We start from the raw sequence: 17863 nt of genomic DNA on the forward strand, positions 1-17863 counted from the left end.
CAAAATTAACTTCCATTGTCAATTTCATTCCCTCCTAACTGTAGAAGGGTGTATCATTGCCTTAACATGACATCACTCATTTGGAATGAAATTGACAAAGCTAATACAATCGACCTGGCTTGTGTCAGTGCCTGGCATCACATCACTAATGGGACAGAGAATTTTTAAAAAATCCTTTCAAAACAGAGGATGTGGGGGAGAAGAAAATGGCTGAAGGGGAAGGTTGATCTTCTGAGCCATGGATAACATTCCATAACCATCAGGAATAATACATTTCCAGCAGTAGCATGTGGAATAAATGTAACTGAAGAGACAAGGTGAAAAACAACAAGAGGGATGGTGGTGAACAGAATGATCTCACAGAAAACATTTCCAAGACACAAGATTTGACCTCTGGAAAAATCAGTGGTAAGCTGTTGGCTTCTTTTGCTTTTTTTGTTTATGGTTTTATGGGTCATATGCCACAGAACTGAGGGGCTTTGAGTCCAGACCTGCCTCATTTCACTGTCTGCTTGATTGACCTATTGATTGTGTCATGTCTTATTGCATTTTTTAGATTGAACTACACTCTATAGTTAATTCAAAGCAGTTTTTCTAGAATCTGATTACCAAGGACAGCCACCCTTCTCTATTCCCTGCTGTTTGCAACACATATTATCTGGACTGAGATCTGATGTGAGACGTCCCCTAGAAACAATGCTAGAGGAAACACCAAAATTGAGAGTCACTGGCTTAGTTCGCTCAGGGTGCTGATGAGGGGAAGTGCCTTTTCAACAAAGTGTGGACTAGTAATTCCTTCTCTGAATCAATTCCATGGTGCCATGATTTTGTTTGCACAAAAACAAATCAGCCAACGACCATTAAATAAGAAACATAAGTTACTTTATTAATCAGCAACACACAGTGTGACAAATAAATAATATTTTTGTACTGAATATTACAAATAGACATTTCGTTTTTGCTTGTCTTAAAGTGCATTAACAGTAGTTCGATGGAAGACCAAAAAACATGGACTGAAAGTGAATGACGCCAATAAGCAGTAAGGCTTGATGCAAGAATTCTTTCATTCTCTGCTTCTGCATTGTCCTCCCTGGTCACTGGCAGCCAAACCAGAAGTTGCTTTTCTTTATGCCAATAAATCTTCTCCCTTTGCTGTCAATCTCATATTGTTTGGAGCCTCTGAATAAATAGAAATGCCCTAAAAGAATAATGAGAAGTATCAAGATGGTGAATCTAATGGATGGGCTATCTTTCAAATCCTGTTATGCAGTCTTCTTCTGCTCTCCTATCATTCTTACATTACAAGATTGAATATTTCAAAAAAGGAATGTCTAGTAAGTAACTGGCCAGTCTTCTCAGAGCAATACACTGGTACACACCCATTGAAATGAATGGAAATTGCAGTGATGTAATGGCTTAGGAAAGAAATCTACAATACGCAAACACACACGCATGCACATACATAAAAATTAATCACACCAGTAACCTCCCCATTATTTATGGTGCTGGCAGATGGTAATTCCAATGCACCTTAAATTTGCAGCCCAGTTGCCCAGTCAACAGGAGCACAGCATGGTAGAAAGGCAGAAGCCTATATCCCCATAGGTGACTGAGTCACATACTTCACATGGATGTTCTCCAACATCTCATCTTCTCACTGTTGTGTTTTTTTCAGAGCATCCACACAATGTTGTCCTCGAACCATCTACTTTTTAGGTTTTTCTTATCTTTGGTACATTTATTATTAAACCTAGTTCAGTACAGTGTTTGCAGAAAGAACACAATCCAAACATGGACAGGAAGGTATTTATTTTCAGTGATCTTTTGTGTACTGGTGCCATTTCCCATCAGCCAGAATAACACAGCTGCCATTTTCCCTGGAGGGTACCTTTAAAACTGATCCACACCACAATCCACTAAAACCTATGAATTCCTAGCTGAATTTTTTTGTTCAAAAAAAAAAGGAAGTGTCTAACTTTTTTCATTGCAGAAATATAAGGGGGTGGTTTTTTCACATACCTGTTCAACAAAAAAGGTTAGATACTTTTTAAATAATGGAACCTGGGAATTTATATGAACTAGTCGATCATAAAGAATTATCGAGCAATAGCACAATAGAAATAACTAATGTACAGAAGGGCCTCAAATGCTTTTCAGTGTCGAAAAATGCAAGGGAAATGTTAGTTGATGGAGGAAAATGTGTATAACACACCCCTGTGGGTACTCTGATGTCAGTATGGATGACAGGGCAAGAGAGAACCCTCACTATATGGATGAAGCCAGACATATCTGTCGTTACCAAACATCTTTTAAAAATGCTGATCTTCCACTCACCATTATGTTGAAAGGCAGCATCCACTCTGGATCCAACCTCAGGGAAGTCAAATGCTATCTTTCGGGGATATCTCCTGTCCATAGAATTCCTGGTTTCATCGTATCTAATGAAAGAAATGGGTTGGAAAGGGTTGGAGCGGAGATAATGGCAGGCTAACTGTAGGTGTCAGCATTGCCCCAACCTTTTTACACATAGCAGGAACCACTACAAAACTGTAAAATTTCGAGTAAAGGGGAGGAAAGAATTTATGCCAAACCAGAGTACTTCTTTGCTTGCTTGTTTTAATTGTTTGTAAACACTCCTTTGTCTGTGACCCAAGGCAGATAGCAAAAATAGAAGTTCAAATAATTCTAAACTCACCCCAGAAAATAAGGAACAGGATTTATGCAAAATTGACTTCAGTCAGAGGCATAGCTCCAAAAGGGCGGGGGCACCGGGCGCGCTCCCCTGCGGGGGTGTGGTGAGGGCATTCCAGGGGTGTGGCCGGGGTGTGGCAAGCATGTTCCAGGGCGGAGGGTGGAGGACACACCAGTACAGCAGGTGCTTTCCCCCCTTGCTATGCCTCTGGCTTCAGTGCAAATATCCAAGTCGTCTGTACTGTGCTTTATCAGCTCTCCATAGGAGTAAACACTTACAGGGGACAAGGGTGGGCCAATTGATTATTGAGTGATGATTATTGTGCTTTCTCATATGGCACACATGGCCTCTTCTTTTGTAAGTTTATCCAGTTCTTTGAACTTTGGTGGCTTCCGATGTGTAAAGGTGTCAGGCTCACCCAGTACTGTTTAGTCTCAGGTAAGTTCTGCTGAGTTCAGTGGAGTTCACTCCAACCGAATCACCCAGTAGACCTGGTGTGGAACTAGTAAAAAAAGCTTTAACCTACCGAGTGAAACAATTTTCTCTACTTTAATAGCAAAATGGCTAAACTGAGGCTCTCATATGTTCACCACATTATAAGAAGACAAGAATCACTGGAAAGACAACAGGAAAAATGAAAGGGAAGGCTGCAGGAAACCATGAAATAGACCAGTGATGGTGAACCTTTTTGAGACCGAGTGCCCAAACTGCAACCCAAACCCCACTTATTTATTGCAAAGTGCCAACCCGGCAATTTAACCTGAATGCTGAGGTTTTAGTTTAGAAAAAACCAGTTGGCTCCTTCTTCCTCCGCCCCACCAGCTCGAGCAGGGGCCAGCCTGCTCGAGCCTCCAGCAAGTCCCGTGCGCACTGCTCTGTGCCTCTCTAGCATCTCTGCCTCCTCTGCACCCCGCCCCCCTCAGGCAGCAGCCACCCAGAGCACAGGCACCAGGCCCGCCAGCCAAGTCCTCCCTGCTCACAGCGGTGCGCGCACCTCATGCTCAGTGGCCAAGGCCAGCCTAGATGTGTGTGTGTATGGGGTGTGTGTGATTTTCCACCCCCCACATGACGAACTCTGTGTGTGCGTGCCCACAGAGAGAGCTCTGAGTGCCACCTCTGGCACCAGTGCCATAGGTTCGCCATCACTGAAATAGACTAGCACAATCAAGGAAGACAGTTTGCAAGATCTGAGAAAGGCTGCTAATGATAGGACGTTCCGGAAGACATTGATTTATAGGTTGGCCATGGCTAGGACGTGACTTGAAGGCACTTGACACACCTAGTTGCAAACTATTAAAAAGGCTTCCCGAGTTGTCCAGTGTCAGGCAAAGAGTTTTTGCTTACCTCCAGTAGTTGTCACCTGCAAAGAATAATGTTTTCTTGGTGTTCTTGTCATAAACAGCCGCATCAATCTTCTTAACACTTTGGGGAAAGCCCAGTGAGTGGATGCTCTTTGGGAAAACTGGCTGTATAATATTTGCTTTGCTAGCCCAGTAATTCTCTCCTATTTTTTAAGGAGGAAAGGTTGAAAGAATCATAGTTAGAACCACTGACATTTATGTATTTCAAATCCATGAAATACTTCCCACCACTTCAGGTAACACCCCCTCCCGATCCACCCCATCCTTTCCCTATTTTATTCTGGCTGCAATTCATATTGAAATATTTAGAAAGTCTTCTCACATTTCTTTTCCACCACTGACTTATGAAATTGCCAACGGTGACAAAGACTTTGGGGGTCATGATCCCATTATTTTCCAGAAGCTGAACAGCTGGACTTTGTTGGGTAATACTGTGTAATTTTTACCCCGGATCTGGCTCAACATATTAAATCCCACAGCAGAAATTTCATTCCCTGCTGACACACTCTCCAGCTTCAGAAATTTCAGTGCCTTCAGGTTAAAACAATACTTAGGGGTCTCAAAATAATTACCTTTGAAAAGGAATAATGTGTCTTTATTTTCAGCTTCATACGCAGCATCGATTCCTCCAGTCAAAGCTGGCCAGAATGCAGAAATCTGGTCTTTTTGAAAGTAGCCTTGTGCAGGGTTCTTCCGCCACATGAAGCTGAGGGGGGAAAACCCAAGGAACTTTACTTCAAACTATATCAAAATTCTAGCTAAGAAAGTGTTCACATGAAATGTTTAAAATACAATGTCTTGATGTTCTGCAAATTCATTGTGTCAGCTGGTTTAGAAATCTACTCAAAAGATCACATGATACAGTTGACCAATAAAAGCAACTAATTATGAATGATAACCTTCCTGCTCACCACCCAAAGATGATAAGAAACAGATGAGGTAGACAATTCATTTAACATACTGTGAGATACTCAGTGAGGTTCTTTGCCCCCTCCCACTATTAATTTTTAAAAGGGGGAAAAACACCATGGAGGATGCAATCTGGAGCAGGAGAGAAGTGACAGAAAGGCCTGCTTAGCTTTTGAAAGTTCCAAAATCTTCGAAAGTGAAAATAAAGCTGAGGAGGATACCATTTCCGGCATGGGAATGACTAGAAGAGAATGATTTAGGTGACCCTTTTTACCTCATATCCCATTGATAGCAGTCCTCTGCTCAAGATTAGGGTCTTGCAAATTTTGCAATACATTTTAGGATTGCCATTTCTGGGTTAAGAAATACCCGGAGATTTTGGGGTGTAGTCTGGGGAGGAATGGGGTTTGGGGAGGAATGGATGTGTGGAGGGAAGGGACTTCATGCCACAGAATCCACCCTCCAAAGTGGCCATTTTCTCCAGACGAACCAATATTGGCTGCTCAGCTGTAATAGCAGGAGATTTCCAGGTGCCACATGGAGGTTGGCAACCCTAGCAAACCTGTTTGGGAGTTGAACACACCCGGTTTAATGCCCACAAGTCTGTAAGGTGATCAGGAATATGTTCAGATTGCAGCAACCAACTTGGACAACTGCTGAACAGGTTTGCAGCTTCCTGCTGGTCAGCAGCTGACTCACAGCTGATGGGGGGGGATCAACTGAGAGTTTGGTTCTGACTAACCCCTACTCAGATAAATAGCCACACAGTGAAGCTAGAAATCAGAAGCAATGCTTTTGATTCTCTCTGAAGCAAAAGGGAGAGCTGAAAGAGATTGTTTCTCTTCTTTTCTCTTTAGCCCAAGTTGGCAGCATGGGAGGGAGCAAGAGACATAATTTGTTTCTTGCTCCCCACACCAAATTGAGGGCTTGGGCTATGGATAGTGGCAGCAATCTTCCAGGCTAGTACTAGTGATTCTGGGTTCCTGACAAAAGTCCTGAATGGGTTCCCAGAAGGGTTAGTGTGGGCAGGAACCACTATACAGTATGGGCAGGAACCACTGCTGCAGACTTGCCACCCAATCCCCAGACTGAATGAGCATGAGTGGTGCCAAGAGTTTACTCTGCTGTTATTTTTCCTTTCCCTCTTCCTATGTGGGATTGGGACCATGGGTGGTTGGGTTCCTTCTCGGCATGGGGCCTGGGGCCAGTACCCATTTTTCTAAGACTACCCCTGCAATCTCCTCTTGTTCTCTGCAGCCCAAGCTGACACTGGGATAGTACTACCAAAGGATCACACACTGCAGAAGACGTGGATAGGAAATTAGAAGGTTGGTTCAGTTGCAAAGTTATTTAATAAATAGAAGGTGGTTGATATTGCCCAGTAATTAATTGGGGCCTAGAAATTTGTTCTAGTTTCTGCTTTGTTTGTTCCTTCCTTTTGGTGCTCACTGGATCTTCTGCACAACAGGAGAGAGGTCTACATTATACTTGTTAGCTATCTATTCTGTATGTCTGAAAATCAAGTAAAGGATTTACTTCTTGAAAGAATCTGCAGCCTAGACTTATTCTTATTTGCAAAACTGTAGCATCTATCAGATGGGGTGGGGTGGGGAGAAGAGAAGGGAAATCTGATTACTCCACCCCCAATTGTTGCATCTCAGTAAATCAGGGTTGCAGCAAAGTTTTCAGGATGGGAATCACAAGACCCCGACTTCCAGCAGATCACTCCTGATACCTGTCTCAAATACTTTGTTGGATGCAGAGCAAAATTTCCCAGCTGGTGATTAGAAGCTGATTACCAAGTGACTCATAATCAACAGGAAATTGGCTTCTGGGGGCTGCAAGTCGCCTGATCCTACAAACAGGCACAAACAATTGGGAACATTCCAACAAGTTGTCGACTAATGGATTGCCTGTGGTGAAAAGGAAGTGTGCTGAATTGGCAGGTGTTTGAATATCCCAACTAAAACAGTAGCCTCCATGGCTTTGGAGTAACATCTTTTTCTGAGACAGACTACAGTGTCTTAAGATATTTGGTACTTGTTTACCTGTCTTTAAAGAACAAAGTTTCTCCTCGGAGACTGGTGGCAGCATCAAAAGATAGGTGAGAGCTGCACAAGTCTGTTGCCTGCTCTGGCACGTTTGCTGGTGCTCCAGATCCTGCTTGCTGATCACCGCCATCAGCTTCTTCAGAGGGTCCTTGAAAAAGAGGCAAACACAAAGGCTACAGAACAATCGGCATTTGACAAGATGCAGCTTGGAGAGCTTCTTAAAGGAATATCAATATTTCTATAAGGGTCCAGCTAACAACAATACATTATCAAAAATATATTTAATTAGTGTACACATTATACAGAATAACAATTGCTAATTAAAAACATAGGTTCTGGAAACCAGATTCCAACATATATTTTGCATAAATCTCATAGGTAAAAACATGGGTGTCATCGCTACCCTGGCAGGAAGGGGCTTCACTAAATGGGTATGTGCTCAAGTAGTACCTAGTAACTTTCTGTCCCAATCCCAATGGGGGACGGAGCCAGGATCAACATGGTGGCTGCCCGAAGGGCCGGGCTCAGTATGGCTGCTGCCTGTATGCCAGGTTCAGCGGTTTCTGCCTGGCAGCCTGGATGTGCACCTTATGCTCACTCAGCTTCCTATGTGTTTATCAATAAACGGGCTGCGGCCAAATTTCTAATCCAACCAAAAACTGTTTTAGCGGTCAATAGAGCGAATGTCCGCATCTGCACGCAATGGCTAATTAAAAACATAGGCTCTGGAAACCAGGTTCCAACATATATTTTGCATAAATATCATAGGTCAACACAAGCGTCATTACAATTGATGAATATGTCCAATGACTAACGGAACCATGTGTGTTTCGGCCCTTATGGCCTTTCTCAGCGATCAATGAGATAACTTTTCTAAAAGCTCACATTCAACAATCTAAACCAGGAGTTGCTTTCTCCTCTGTTGTGCAATAAAGTGGCCCTAAGCTCTTCTTCTTTAATAATTGCACAAACAACACTTAAGATCATCAAAATATTTCAGATCTGGGATTCAATTGTCAGTCTATCTGAATGTGTATAGCATCAAGCGTAAGTTAAAGAAGTGGTATAAAATATACAGGATGCACACTAAGATATATTGTAACTCAATATTACTTTAAGTGAAGCAACTGCAATGTCACATTATGTGATGCTCTGACACACTGTTTTGTTAGTTAAATCATATGCAATTAATAAATCTCTCTAGGGGGACTTAAATGCCCCTTGACCAAGGTTGGTACTACTAATGGGAAGGAAGAGAAGCAAATCCTACAGGTATTTGTTAAGTCCTGCTGCGTATACTGGGTCTGTTTCCAAAAGATTTGCAACCTTGATTCTTCTCTGTGCAACAAGACAGAATTTTTTGTAGGAGACAGAGGTTGATCACAGGCCTGGAGCTTACGATTCTTAAGGTATATTTCCAGAGGGGGCATCCCTAAACTAAAACATGTTAGACTGATGAGATGCAATCCTTAAAATTAGATTTCAGTTGGTAGGCCTATAAACAACAAGGCTTCCATCTTCTGTGTGCAAAAATCTTAAGTGCCGAAGAGTTCAGATGGAGTTCAGGTGGAGAAGTGGCTGCACTATCATTTACAGTATTCCCACCTCCTTGAAATAGGCAGCCCAATCCAGGCGGGGATGGGAGAGCAATTGGACATAGTGCAACTGCACAGCCTCCAAAGAGGTTTGCGGCGCAGTGCAGCAAGCAAGGGGGAAAAAAGAAATATCAGGGTTGCCCTGAAACTCTCCTATGCAGCCCAATGGGTTACCCCATTCTTTTAGCTGGTGTAACTCCATGCCAGAAAAAAATGCAATGCTCTTATACGGAATCCATCCACACTTTGAGGTGGGACACTTACCGTAAAGGGACTGAATGCCCTCAATGTCATCCTGGTGAAGCCTGACCTTTGCAGGGTCTGAATGTATGTATTTTGGAAACATCAGAGCATCCTGAATAGTGGAATGGGCGAGCCCCAGTGCATGGCCAAACTCATGAGCAGCCACATGGAAAAGGTTGATTCCTAAAAAGATCAGGAGAAGCAAGATTGCAAGTGGAATTCCTTTGGCTGTGTAACATTGAAAATTGCACATTAGTCAACTTCACAATCTTAGGCCGCTTCCGCACGGCCCATTTATGACTGCCTGGGGGCGCCAAAAAGGTTTCAGGTCGCCGTTTCTCGACAGGCCGCTGCTGCAATGCAGCAGCAGCGACTCGACTCTTCTCTTCCTCCTGCGGCGTCAAGTCGCCTAAACAACAACCCTTTAAAGGTTGTTGTTAGAGGAGCGCCTTCCCGCGGGCGCTGGGTGCGAATCACCGGAAGACGCCAGTCTGCTCGCCTGACCATAGGCAACACCGCTTCTGGCGTCAGAGCTCCCCGCCTAATACTGTCCTCCAACCTCCAGGGGTCGGAGGGCAGTAGCGCATGGGCTGCGACGCCTCCCAGGCAACGAGGAGGTGCACACCGTGAGTGGGCGGGAGCGCAGGAGGCGTCTCGCGCGGAGTCAGCTTCGCCGCTCGTCGTTCTCCCGCCTGCTCGCACGCTTGCATTACGCAAGAGAAAGCTCGTTTCCACGCCGCAGAACTCCTCGTCAGCGCAATTTCCTACCGTGCAGAAAAGGCCTTAGACATGCTTTCCACAAGGTTGTGAAAGAGTATTCCATTTTGCCTCTCCAAGGTATGCGCCTTAAATTAAGAAAGACAAGATATGTAAGCTCTGATGATGAAAATGCAGAGTATTTTTTCCTGTTGTAAAGAGTCTCATGAAGAACTGAAGAAACTTTTTTCGCGAGATTGGATATGAATAGTTACGTTGCATGATTCTTGACAGGCATGGCTTACTAGTGAACCAAATGTTGCACAGCACCAGAAGTTGTGAAGTGGTTATATAACAAGTTACAGCTAATTCAAGAACATACAGTATAGTTATTGCTCATCCCATTCAGTTTTGTGGTGGCAGTCTCCACACCACGATGGGAAAATGAACTGTCCCTGAGACCCTGGTGATGGAAAGGGCTGTCAAGTCACAGCTGACTTAATGTGACCCCAGAGCACTTTCAAGGCAAGAGACTTGAGGGTGTTTTGCCCTTGTCGGCCTCTGTGCAGGATGAAAGAGTTCTGAGAGAACCGTGAATGGCCCAAGGTCGCCCAGCAGGCTCCATGAGCAGTAGTGGAGAATCAATACTCAAAGAGAAGAAGAAAAAAGCCTACTACACAGAGGCACAATACTTAGACAAAGACCAACCAAAAGTGGGGTGCAAATATAAGATCCACAAAAGGCAGGAAACACTTGCTTCAGAATAGCATTTAGTTTTTATGTACACATCTTTGTTGTTCTGTTTGTCTTATATCAATTTATATTCACTTTGACACTGTAATATTTAATATGCATCTTTGCACCCCACATTTGGTTGGTCAAAGTCTAAGTACTGTGCCTCTGTATAGTACTTTTTCTCTCTCATCTTTGAGTATTTTTTACCGCCATGCTGTTTTTGTATAGATAAGTGTAGTGGAGAATCAAACATGGTTCTCTATATTAGAGTCTGCCACTCCTATACCAATATACCACACTGGCTCTCTTCTGAGTCTCTGCTTACTCTTAATGTGGAAAGAGGACACTGCTTTTGTCTTTAGAAACTTTGAGTGAAGGCAGTTTAGGCTGGGAACACTTTCAGAATAAACATTACTAATTTTATTGAGCAATGCCTGCATTCCTTGTGTTGACTTCAATGACACTAAATATCCTGCATCAGGTTCAATACATAAATTGGTCTATCAGGTTCAATACATAAATTGGGCCTGAAAAGTAAAATTGAAAGGGTTTGGAGTTTTTTTTGAGAATCAAATGAGATATGATGCACTCTAGACTGCCTGGATATGTTGTGTTTAATGCTACGTGTACTCCTAAATGTAATAAACTATAATTCTACTCAGTGTAAACATCAATAGTGCAACATGAAATATACAATAATGCCCACATAAATACATGCAATAAAAAAAGAATCAATAAGCATTCAGATCTATGAATTGGCATGTAACAGTCTATAGGGCAGTGGTGGCGAACCTATGGCACAGGTGCCAGAGGTGGCACTCAGAGCCCTCTCTGTGGGCACGTGCGTACAGAGTTCATCATGTGGGAGGGGAATTGCCCCCCCGCACATTTAGGCTGGCCTGGGCCGCTGGATTTGATATGTGTGCACCTCAGTGAGCAGGGAGGACTTGGCTGGCGAGCCTGGTGCCTGTGCTCCAGGTGGCTGCTGCCCGGGGGGAGGGGGCAGAGGCGAGATGCTAGAGAGGCACAGAGCAGCACATGTGGGACTTGCTGGAGGCTACAGCAGGCTGGCCACTGCTCGAGGGGGTTATTCAGGTTAAATTGCCATTTTGGGACTTTGCGATAAATAAGTGGGTTTGGAGTTGCAATTTGGGCACTTGGTCTCAAAAAGGTTCACCATCACTGCTATAGGGAATGCTCAGAAGTACAGACATCTGACAGTATTTCTTAGTTCACATATGAACATGTCAGTTCAACTTAGGCTGATTCCCTTCTTCAGATAACAAATTTGTAGCTTCCAGCAGTTTGTGACAAAGTTCTGTGGAAAGTAAGCAAGCAAGAATGACCAGTTGTTTCAAGTTGACAAACAACCTTCTAAGGATGAACAAGGCGAAAGGGAAGCGGAAACCCTTATAACAAGGGAAAACCTGAGGCTTGGGTAATCCTCCGTCTCTTCAAACATAGCCACGTCTTAGATGGGGTTTGTAGCTCTTCCAAAAGCTGTTATGGCTATGTTTGATAAACTTTATAAAAGAGGCTAACATAGATGAAGACTGTGAAAACGCACCTTTATGCACGAGGCATTCTGGAGCATATTGATGCACGTACAGCATTATTAAAGGGATGGAGGATTACCCAAGCCTCAGGTTTTCCCTGGTTATAAGGGTTTCCGCTTCCCTTTCGCCTTGTTCATCCTTAGAAGGTTGTTCGTCAACTTGAAACAACTGGTCATTCTTGCTTGCTTACTTTCCACAGAACTTTGTCACAAACTGCTGGAAGCTACAAATTTGTTATCTGAAGAAGGGAATCAGCCTAAGTTGAACTGACACGTTCCTGTGTGAACTAAGAAATACTGTCGGACGTCTGTACTTCTGAGCATTCCCTATACTATGTTACATGCCGATTCATATATCTGAATGCTTATTGATTCATGTTTGTTTTAGATTATGTGTATTTATGGGGGTATTATTTTATATTTTATGTTGCACTATTGGTGTTTACACTAAGTAGAATTATAGTTTATTATGGCCCCTTCCGCACATGCGGAATAATGCACTTTCAATCCACTTTCACAATAGTTGCGTACCAGATGGATGTTGCTATTCTGCAATGTAAAATCCAGCTGCAAAGTGCATTGAAAGTGGATTGAAAGTGCATTATTTTGCATGTGCGGAAGGGGCCTATGTTTAGGGGTACATTTAGCATTAAACACAATATATCCAGGCAGTCTAGAGTGCATCGCATCTTATTCGATTCTCGGGTTGTACGTTGCACTCAATCAAAACTTTTTTTCTCCCATCAAAGTGCTAAAAAAGGATGCATCCTGAACTAATAATAGGCATTTTACACCCTGAAAGTGCCTAGATGGTATTTAGCTTAATGTTTATGCAGTAGTTTACCGCTAACAGCAATACACCTACGGCGTATCGTAAAATGTGCTAGAAGTCTAGAAATTGCAAAAGACTTGAAAGTACCTTGTGCATCCTTGGTCCAGTCTTCATCTTCATCAAAATGAACATTTCCACCATGAGCTGGCGAAAAGGCATGACCCAGGTCTTTGCCAGGCCCATCAAAGGGAGGGTCAAAAGGATTGGGGCTGTGTACTTGAAAAACCAAAGGGGAAAAAACAATCTGTAACTACTCCCATTCAAGAATTCAAGTAAACTTGACGTTGATTTTTTTCCTGATTTACTTACCTCCAGCACCAAACGCGATTAATATATCAGCAGAGTCCCCTGAAGCCATGGTGAAGGTCAAGGGGGTCACGCCACTCCACAATTTCCAAGCTCTCCTGATGGCCTCTTCTTACATCGAAGCACTCCAGGCATGTCTGAAGCGTGTAATTCTGAAGAAACTTCAAAATGAACAGCAGTAAAAGGACATGGATATAGGATCTTAAAACATCGTTGATTGTATTGGTACTACCAGAGTCTAAAACAAAAAAGCGTTTTTCTTTCCTGTGTTAGCCAGGAAACTGGTCCGGGAAGCCCCTTCAGCGCCATATACAGGCCCCTTCCGCACACACACACAAAATACCGCGCGCTTTCAAACCACTTTCACAACTGTTTGCAAGTGGATTTTGCTATTCCGCACAGCTTCAAAGAGCACTGAAAGCAGCTTGAAAGTGCATAATTCTGCATGTGTGGAATGAGCCACAGAGACCCAGGAGATGAGCTTAGGTGTTTTTTTAAAGACACTTTTATTTTGCTGGCAAAAGGAAGAACACAGAGCAACACATCTCTTGGATGCATTCTTCAATGCAGTGACGTTTCTGCTCTAGTTTATAGTTCTTTTTATTTCATATATGGTCATACTAGGTATATAACTATGTCATTGGTTAAAAGTGATGGCGTACTTTTTCATTCAAGTATGCATGTCCACACTAACATCTCAAACTATGCTTACTGGAAACTCTTTAAAAAAACACTTTCTCTTACACACTAATTAGAATTATTCTGGCCTGCAACGCTTTAGCGGCAAGTAGGAAAGCCCTCTGTTCAAGTTATTGCACTGAAGCCTGACTATACTTCCTTTATCTTCTTTGTCTCTTATGGCCCCTGGCATCATTTCCTCTCGCTGATTTTTTTTTGGAGGGGGGGTTGCTTCTGATTTCAGCTGACAGTGCTCTGGGTGCAGTAAGGTCCAAGCTAGGTATTACAGGATCCATGGGTTAGACCCGTGGGTGCCAACAGCATTTTAGGGAAGAACCTGGCAATTTAAAAATGCCATGAATGCCTGATTGGGGCTGTGGTACTGAAGGGCCAGGCAGTCTTGTCCCCCTACCCACATCCTTTCAGAAGGTGCACGTGGAGGAGGGGAGCAGGACAAGATCCCCTGATCCAGCCATGCCACAGGCCCTTGAGGCATTTTTAACTGGAAAAAATGATGCTGGCATCCACAGGTTAGGCAATGACACAAAGACAAAGGAAGTAAAGTCTGGCTGTCCAGTTTCCTCCTCTGTCTGGAGCTAGCATGAGGAAACTATGGAGAGTGACATCACTTCCGCCTCCACAACCTTTGGTTCCCCCTCAAAGGGCACATCTCAATCTTCCAGGCCACAGCCGTACTTTGCTTCATCTTGGATCTATAGCAGTGGTACCGTAACTCTTATGGCATCTCTCAGATGTAAGGGACTATAATCCCATCAGCCCTGGCCAGCATGGCCAATTGGCAATGCTGGCAGGGGCTGATGGGAATTGTAGTCCATAACATCTGGAGAGTCAAAGGTTCGCCACCATGGATCTATAGCATACCATATTGTTCAGCTTCTAAAAGAAGTCAGAAGTGCTGCAATAATCTTTGTAACATCTGAAGCCCCAAAAAAGCACATTGAATTCTTACCTATATGTTAAGTCTTTCTTTCCCCAGCCTTGGTGACAGTGGAAAGGATTTTGAACAACCTTCGGGATATCAGGAGACCCTTGCACATCTAAGGGGGGGGGCCCTCATTGCATCTAAGGTGTTTTGAATCCTAGCTCGTTTGCCTCACTTTCAAGTCTAAAGAATTCCTGCATTTGTCGTTATTTTCTATATTCACCTCAATTCTACCTGCTTGGCTCCGAATGACAGGACTTACTTCTGGTTCTGGGTAATAGCTGTTGAGGTATTTCTAATGGGAAGAACAGAGACAGTTGATTGCTTTAAAACATTATTTTACATGCAATTTTTTTTAAAAACCCTTTTTGTCATTTTTCTACCTTTGTTGTGAATATAACTTCTATGTGAAAATTTATGCATTTGAGAACATTTGTAGATCAGCTTCTGCCAGCACATCCATTTGGCATCATCCTAGCGAGACTTTCATTGCTAGGCAAAGACACCATTACTGTTGCCTTTAAGTTAAAGATGGCAAGTTTGAATTGTGTTAAAATTGACCCAGATTATGGGTGGTCCTGACTCTGTTCTCTGATTTTGACTTGGTTATTTATAATTTTTTAAAAACCTTGTTTCTGTGGTTGTAAGCCAGACAAGATACAAATAGCTCTAATGAATACTGTCTAAACTATATACAATTAGTTCTGGTGGGTTTTTTTTCGGGCTGTAGTCTGTTTAGACCTTTGTTCTACGGTCGTTATTGCACCTAGTTTATGGCTGGCATCTCCGGAAGATCTAAACATCTCTTGAAGATGCCAGCCACAGATGCAGGCAATAGCGCTCAGGAACATAGGTTCACCAGACCACGGCTTTTCTAGCCCGAAACCCACCAGAACCAGTTGAATCCAGCCATGAAAGCCTTCGACAATATATACAATTATTCCACCTAGTTTGTTGGCATGCAGAAGGCCCCATGTTCAGTTCCCAACATCTCCAGTTAAAAAGATTAGTAGTAAGTAATGTGTAAGTCTTCTGTTTGAGACCCTGGAAAGCTACTGCCGGTCAGAATAGGCAATACTGATCTTGATCGACCGCCAGTCAGGTTCTGTATCAGGCAGTTTCATGTGTAACTTATCTGCACAAAGTCTACCAACTTTGCAGCAAAGTGTGAGCTTAAATCCCCTTTTCTGTCTTTACACAGGATCATGCTGGGGTCAGTTAACACAGTCCATTTAAAGGTTGTCTAACTATTCCTAATCAATGTATGGTTGAAGGCTTTCATGGCCAGAATCACTGGAATGTTGGTTTTCTACAGCATGGTTACAGCCAGTAGTATTTGCTCTTGACATTTTGCCTGCGTCTGTGGCTTGCATCGATCCTCTGAAGATGTCAGCCACAAATGCAGGTGAAATGTCAGGAGAAAATGCTACTGGAACATGGCCCTGCAACCCAGAAAACCCACAACATCCCAGTGATTCCTAATCAGTCTGTTTCTTCTCTATGTAATATATCCTCTAAAGCACCTTACCTTGGCAAGCTGCACATCCTCTTCTGAGACTTCTTCGGTTTGTGGGAGGACAGGCAAAGCCCATGAAAGCACTCCACAGAGGCCAATCATGAGTAAGAAATGTTTCATGTTTGCCTTCTCTATTAGGTAGCAGCCTCCAAACTCTCTGCTAGTTGTTGTGTTCATGTGCCACACAGGTTCTGGCATATATACTCCAGGTCTGTGTTATAAAAGTCACAGAATTATGACTCATAGCATCTTAACATCCTCTGACTTGCCAGGCACAGAAAATAATCATGGAATGGGTTATCCCTGATTTGGCAATCCCTAATGAAGTTCCTGGAATGATTATCTTCCCAATCTGTCATTTATATCTTTCATATTTCTAGGATATGGAGTGACCAGACAGGTAGGAACAAGAAAACAACACCATTTTAACTGTTACCTCAAACACTTTTCTTTAGCAGGGCTTTTTAAAAATAGTTTTCATGTATAGCAATCTTTTCCACCACAACTTAGGACATCCCTTGGGTTTGGGTTATTAGAAATGTTTTTATTCCAGTGAGATGGACAGAGTTATAAAGGAAGGCATAGCCCTCAGTTGGCAAGACCTGCGTAAGGTTGTTAACAGTAGGATGTTTTGAAAGACATTGATTCATAGGGTCGCCAATAAATTGGAAGCAACGTGACGGCACTTTACACACACACATTATATTCTAACATGTTATAAAACGAAAGATTACTATATTATTACTGCTACTGTTTGTAATCTATTAGTTTGTAAACATAACGGCCCAATCTAGACTGGGGGCTGAAGTGACTCCAAGAGGCAGAATAGTGCTGCCCCAGTAGATTTGCCCTCCCAGGGCACTTGCTGCTGTGGAAGGGCAAATATACTGGTGGGTGGCCACTACGGCCCTCCAAAACATCTGGACGTGGTGCTGAGTGCTGCATCAGTACTCCTGCACTGCTGCTATCCCTACCAACATAGTGGAGGCATTTTAAAAGCATGGTTAAGGGTGGAGCTGACATTAGTCAGCTTCTACTTTGGCATTGCCTTCAGGTTTGCCTAGGCTGACCAGACGTCGCGCTTTTGGCGGGACAGTCCCACCTTAAAACAATTTGTCCCGCGGGTTTTTTCAAGTGTCCCGATTTTTGGAAGGCTGCCGCGACTGCCTTCTGGGTGCAAGGCAGTAGCGGCAGCTCATCGGCAAAGAGTCAAGAGCTGCTGACTGCCTTCTGGGGTGCTCCCGTTTCCCGCCCTGTCACAGGGCGGGAAACGGGAGCGCCCCAGAAGGCTGTGCGCTCCTGCGGCTGCATGTGCATGCGCACGCGCGGCCACCCACCTACCCGCCCGTCCCGGTTTACAAAGGTGACCATCTGGTCACCTTAGGTATGCCGCAGACTATGCCTCAGACTTATGCCACCATTTTGGGTAGCATAAGTCTATGTAGCCCAATGGAAGCCTTTCCAGCGGTGGGCAGGGGGGGTTGCCTCCCTGCCCCACTGAAAAGCCCTCTGGAAGCAGCACAGTGGCATGGCAGCAGCACCATCCCTGCCCACCCAGGGCTCTGGATTGGGCTGCCCAAGTCCTTAGAACCATGTTATATTTGTTTTTTTTTCAGAGATGAATAAAGCATTTAACATTAATGATATGCAGAAAGCACTATTATGCAAGAATAAACCTTTACTGTTAATATGGAAGTCTCTTGGTATAGGACAAATTCTGAGGACATTTCTGTTATAGGACTTTTTTTTTA

The 17863-nt window shown here is 43.5% G+C and overlaps 1 protein-coding gene across 1 annotated transcript; it reads right to left on the reverse strand.

Annotated features, from left to right (window-relative positions):
• Positions 1–865: 865 nt before the first annotated feature.
• LOC125431542 (stromelysin-1-like) lies at positions 866–16284 on the reverse strand. The gene is made up of 10 exons (XM_048494429.1): positions 16125–16284; positions 14624–14891; positions 12979–13136; positions 12757–12885; positions 8873–9034; positions 7011–7161; positions 4626–4759; positions 4037–4196; positions 2335–2438; positions 866–1198 (listed from the first exon to the last, which is right to left on the reverse strand). The coding sequence occupies exons 3-10, from the start codon at positions 13025–13027 to the stop codon at positions 1095–1097; spliced, it is 993 nt and encodes a 330-aa protein (XP_048350386.1). The 5' UTR covers positions 13028–13136; positions 14624–14891; positions 16125–16284; the 3' UTR covers positions 866–1094.
• Between the last annotated feature and the right edge of the window lie 1579 nt (positions 16285–17863).

Source organism: Sphaerodactylus townsendi, linkage group LG04 (genome assembly GCF_021028975.2).
Source record: "Sphaerodactylus townsendi isolate TG3544 linkage group LG04, MPM_Stown_v2.3, whole genome shotgun sequence".
Classification (NCBI taxonomy): Eukaryota; Metazoa; Chordata; class Lepidosauria; order Squamata; family Sphaerodactylidae; genus Sphaerodactylus; species Sphaerodactylus townsendi.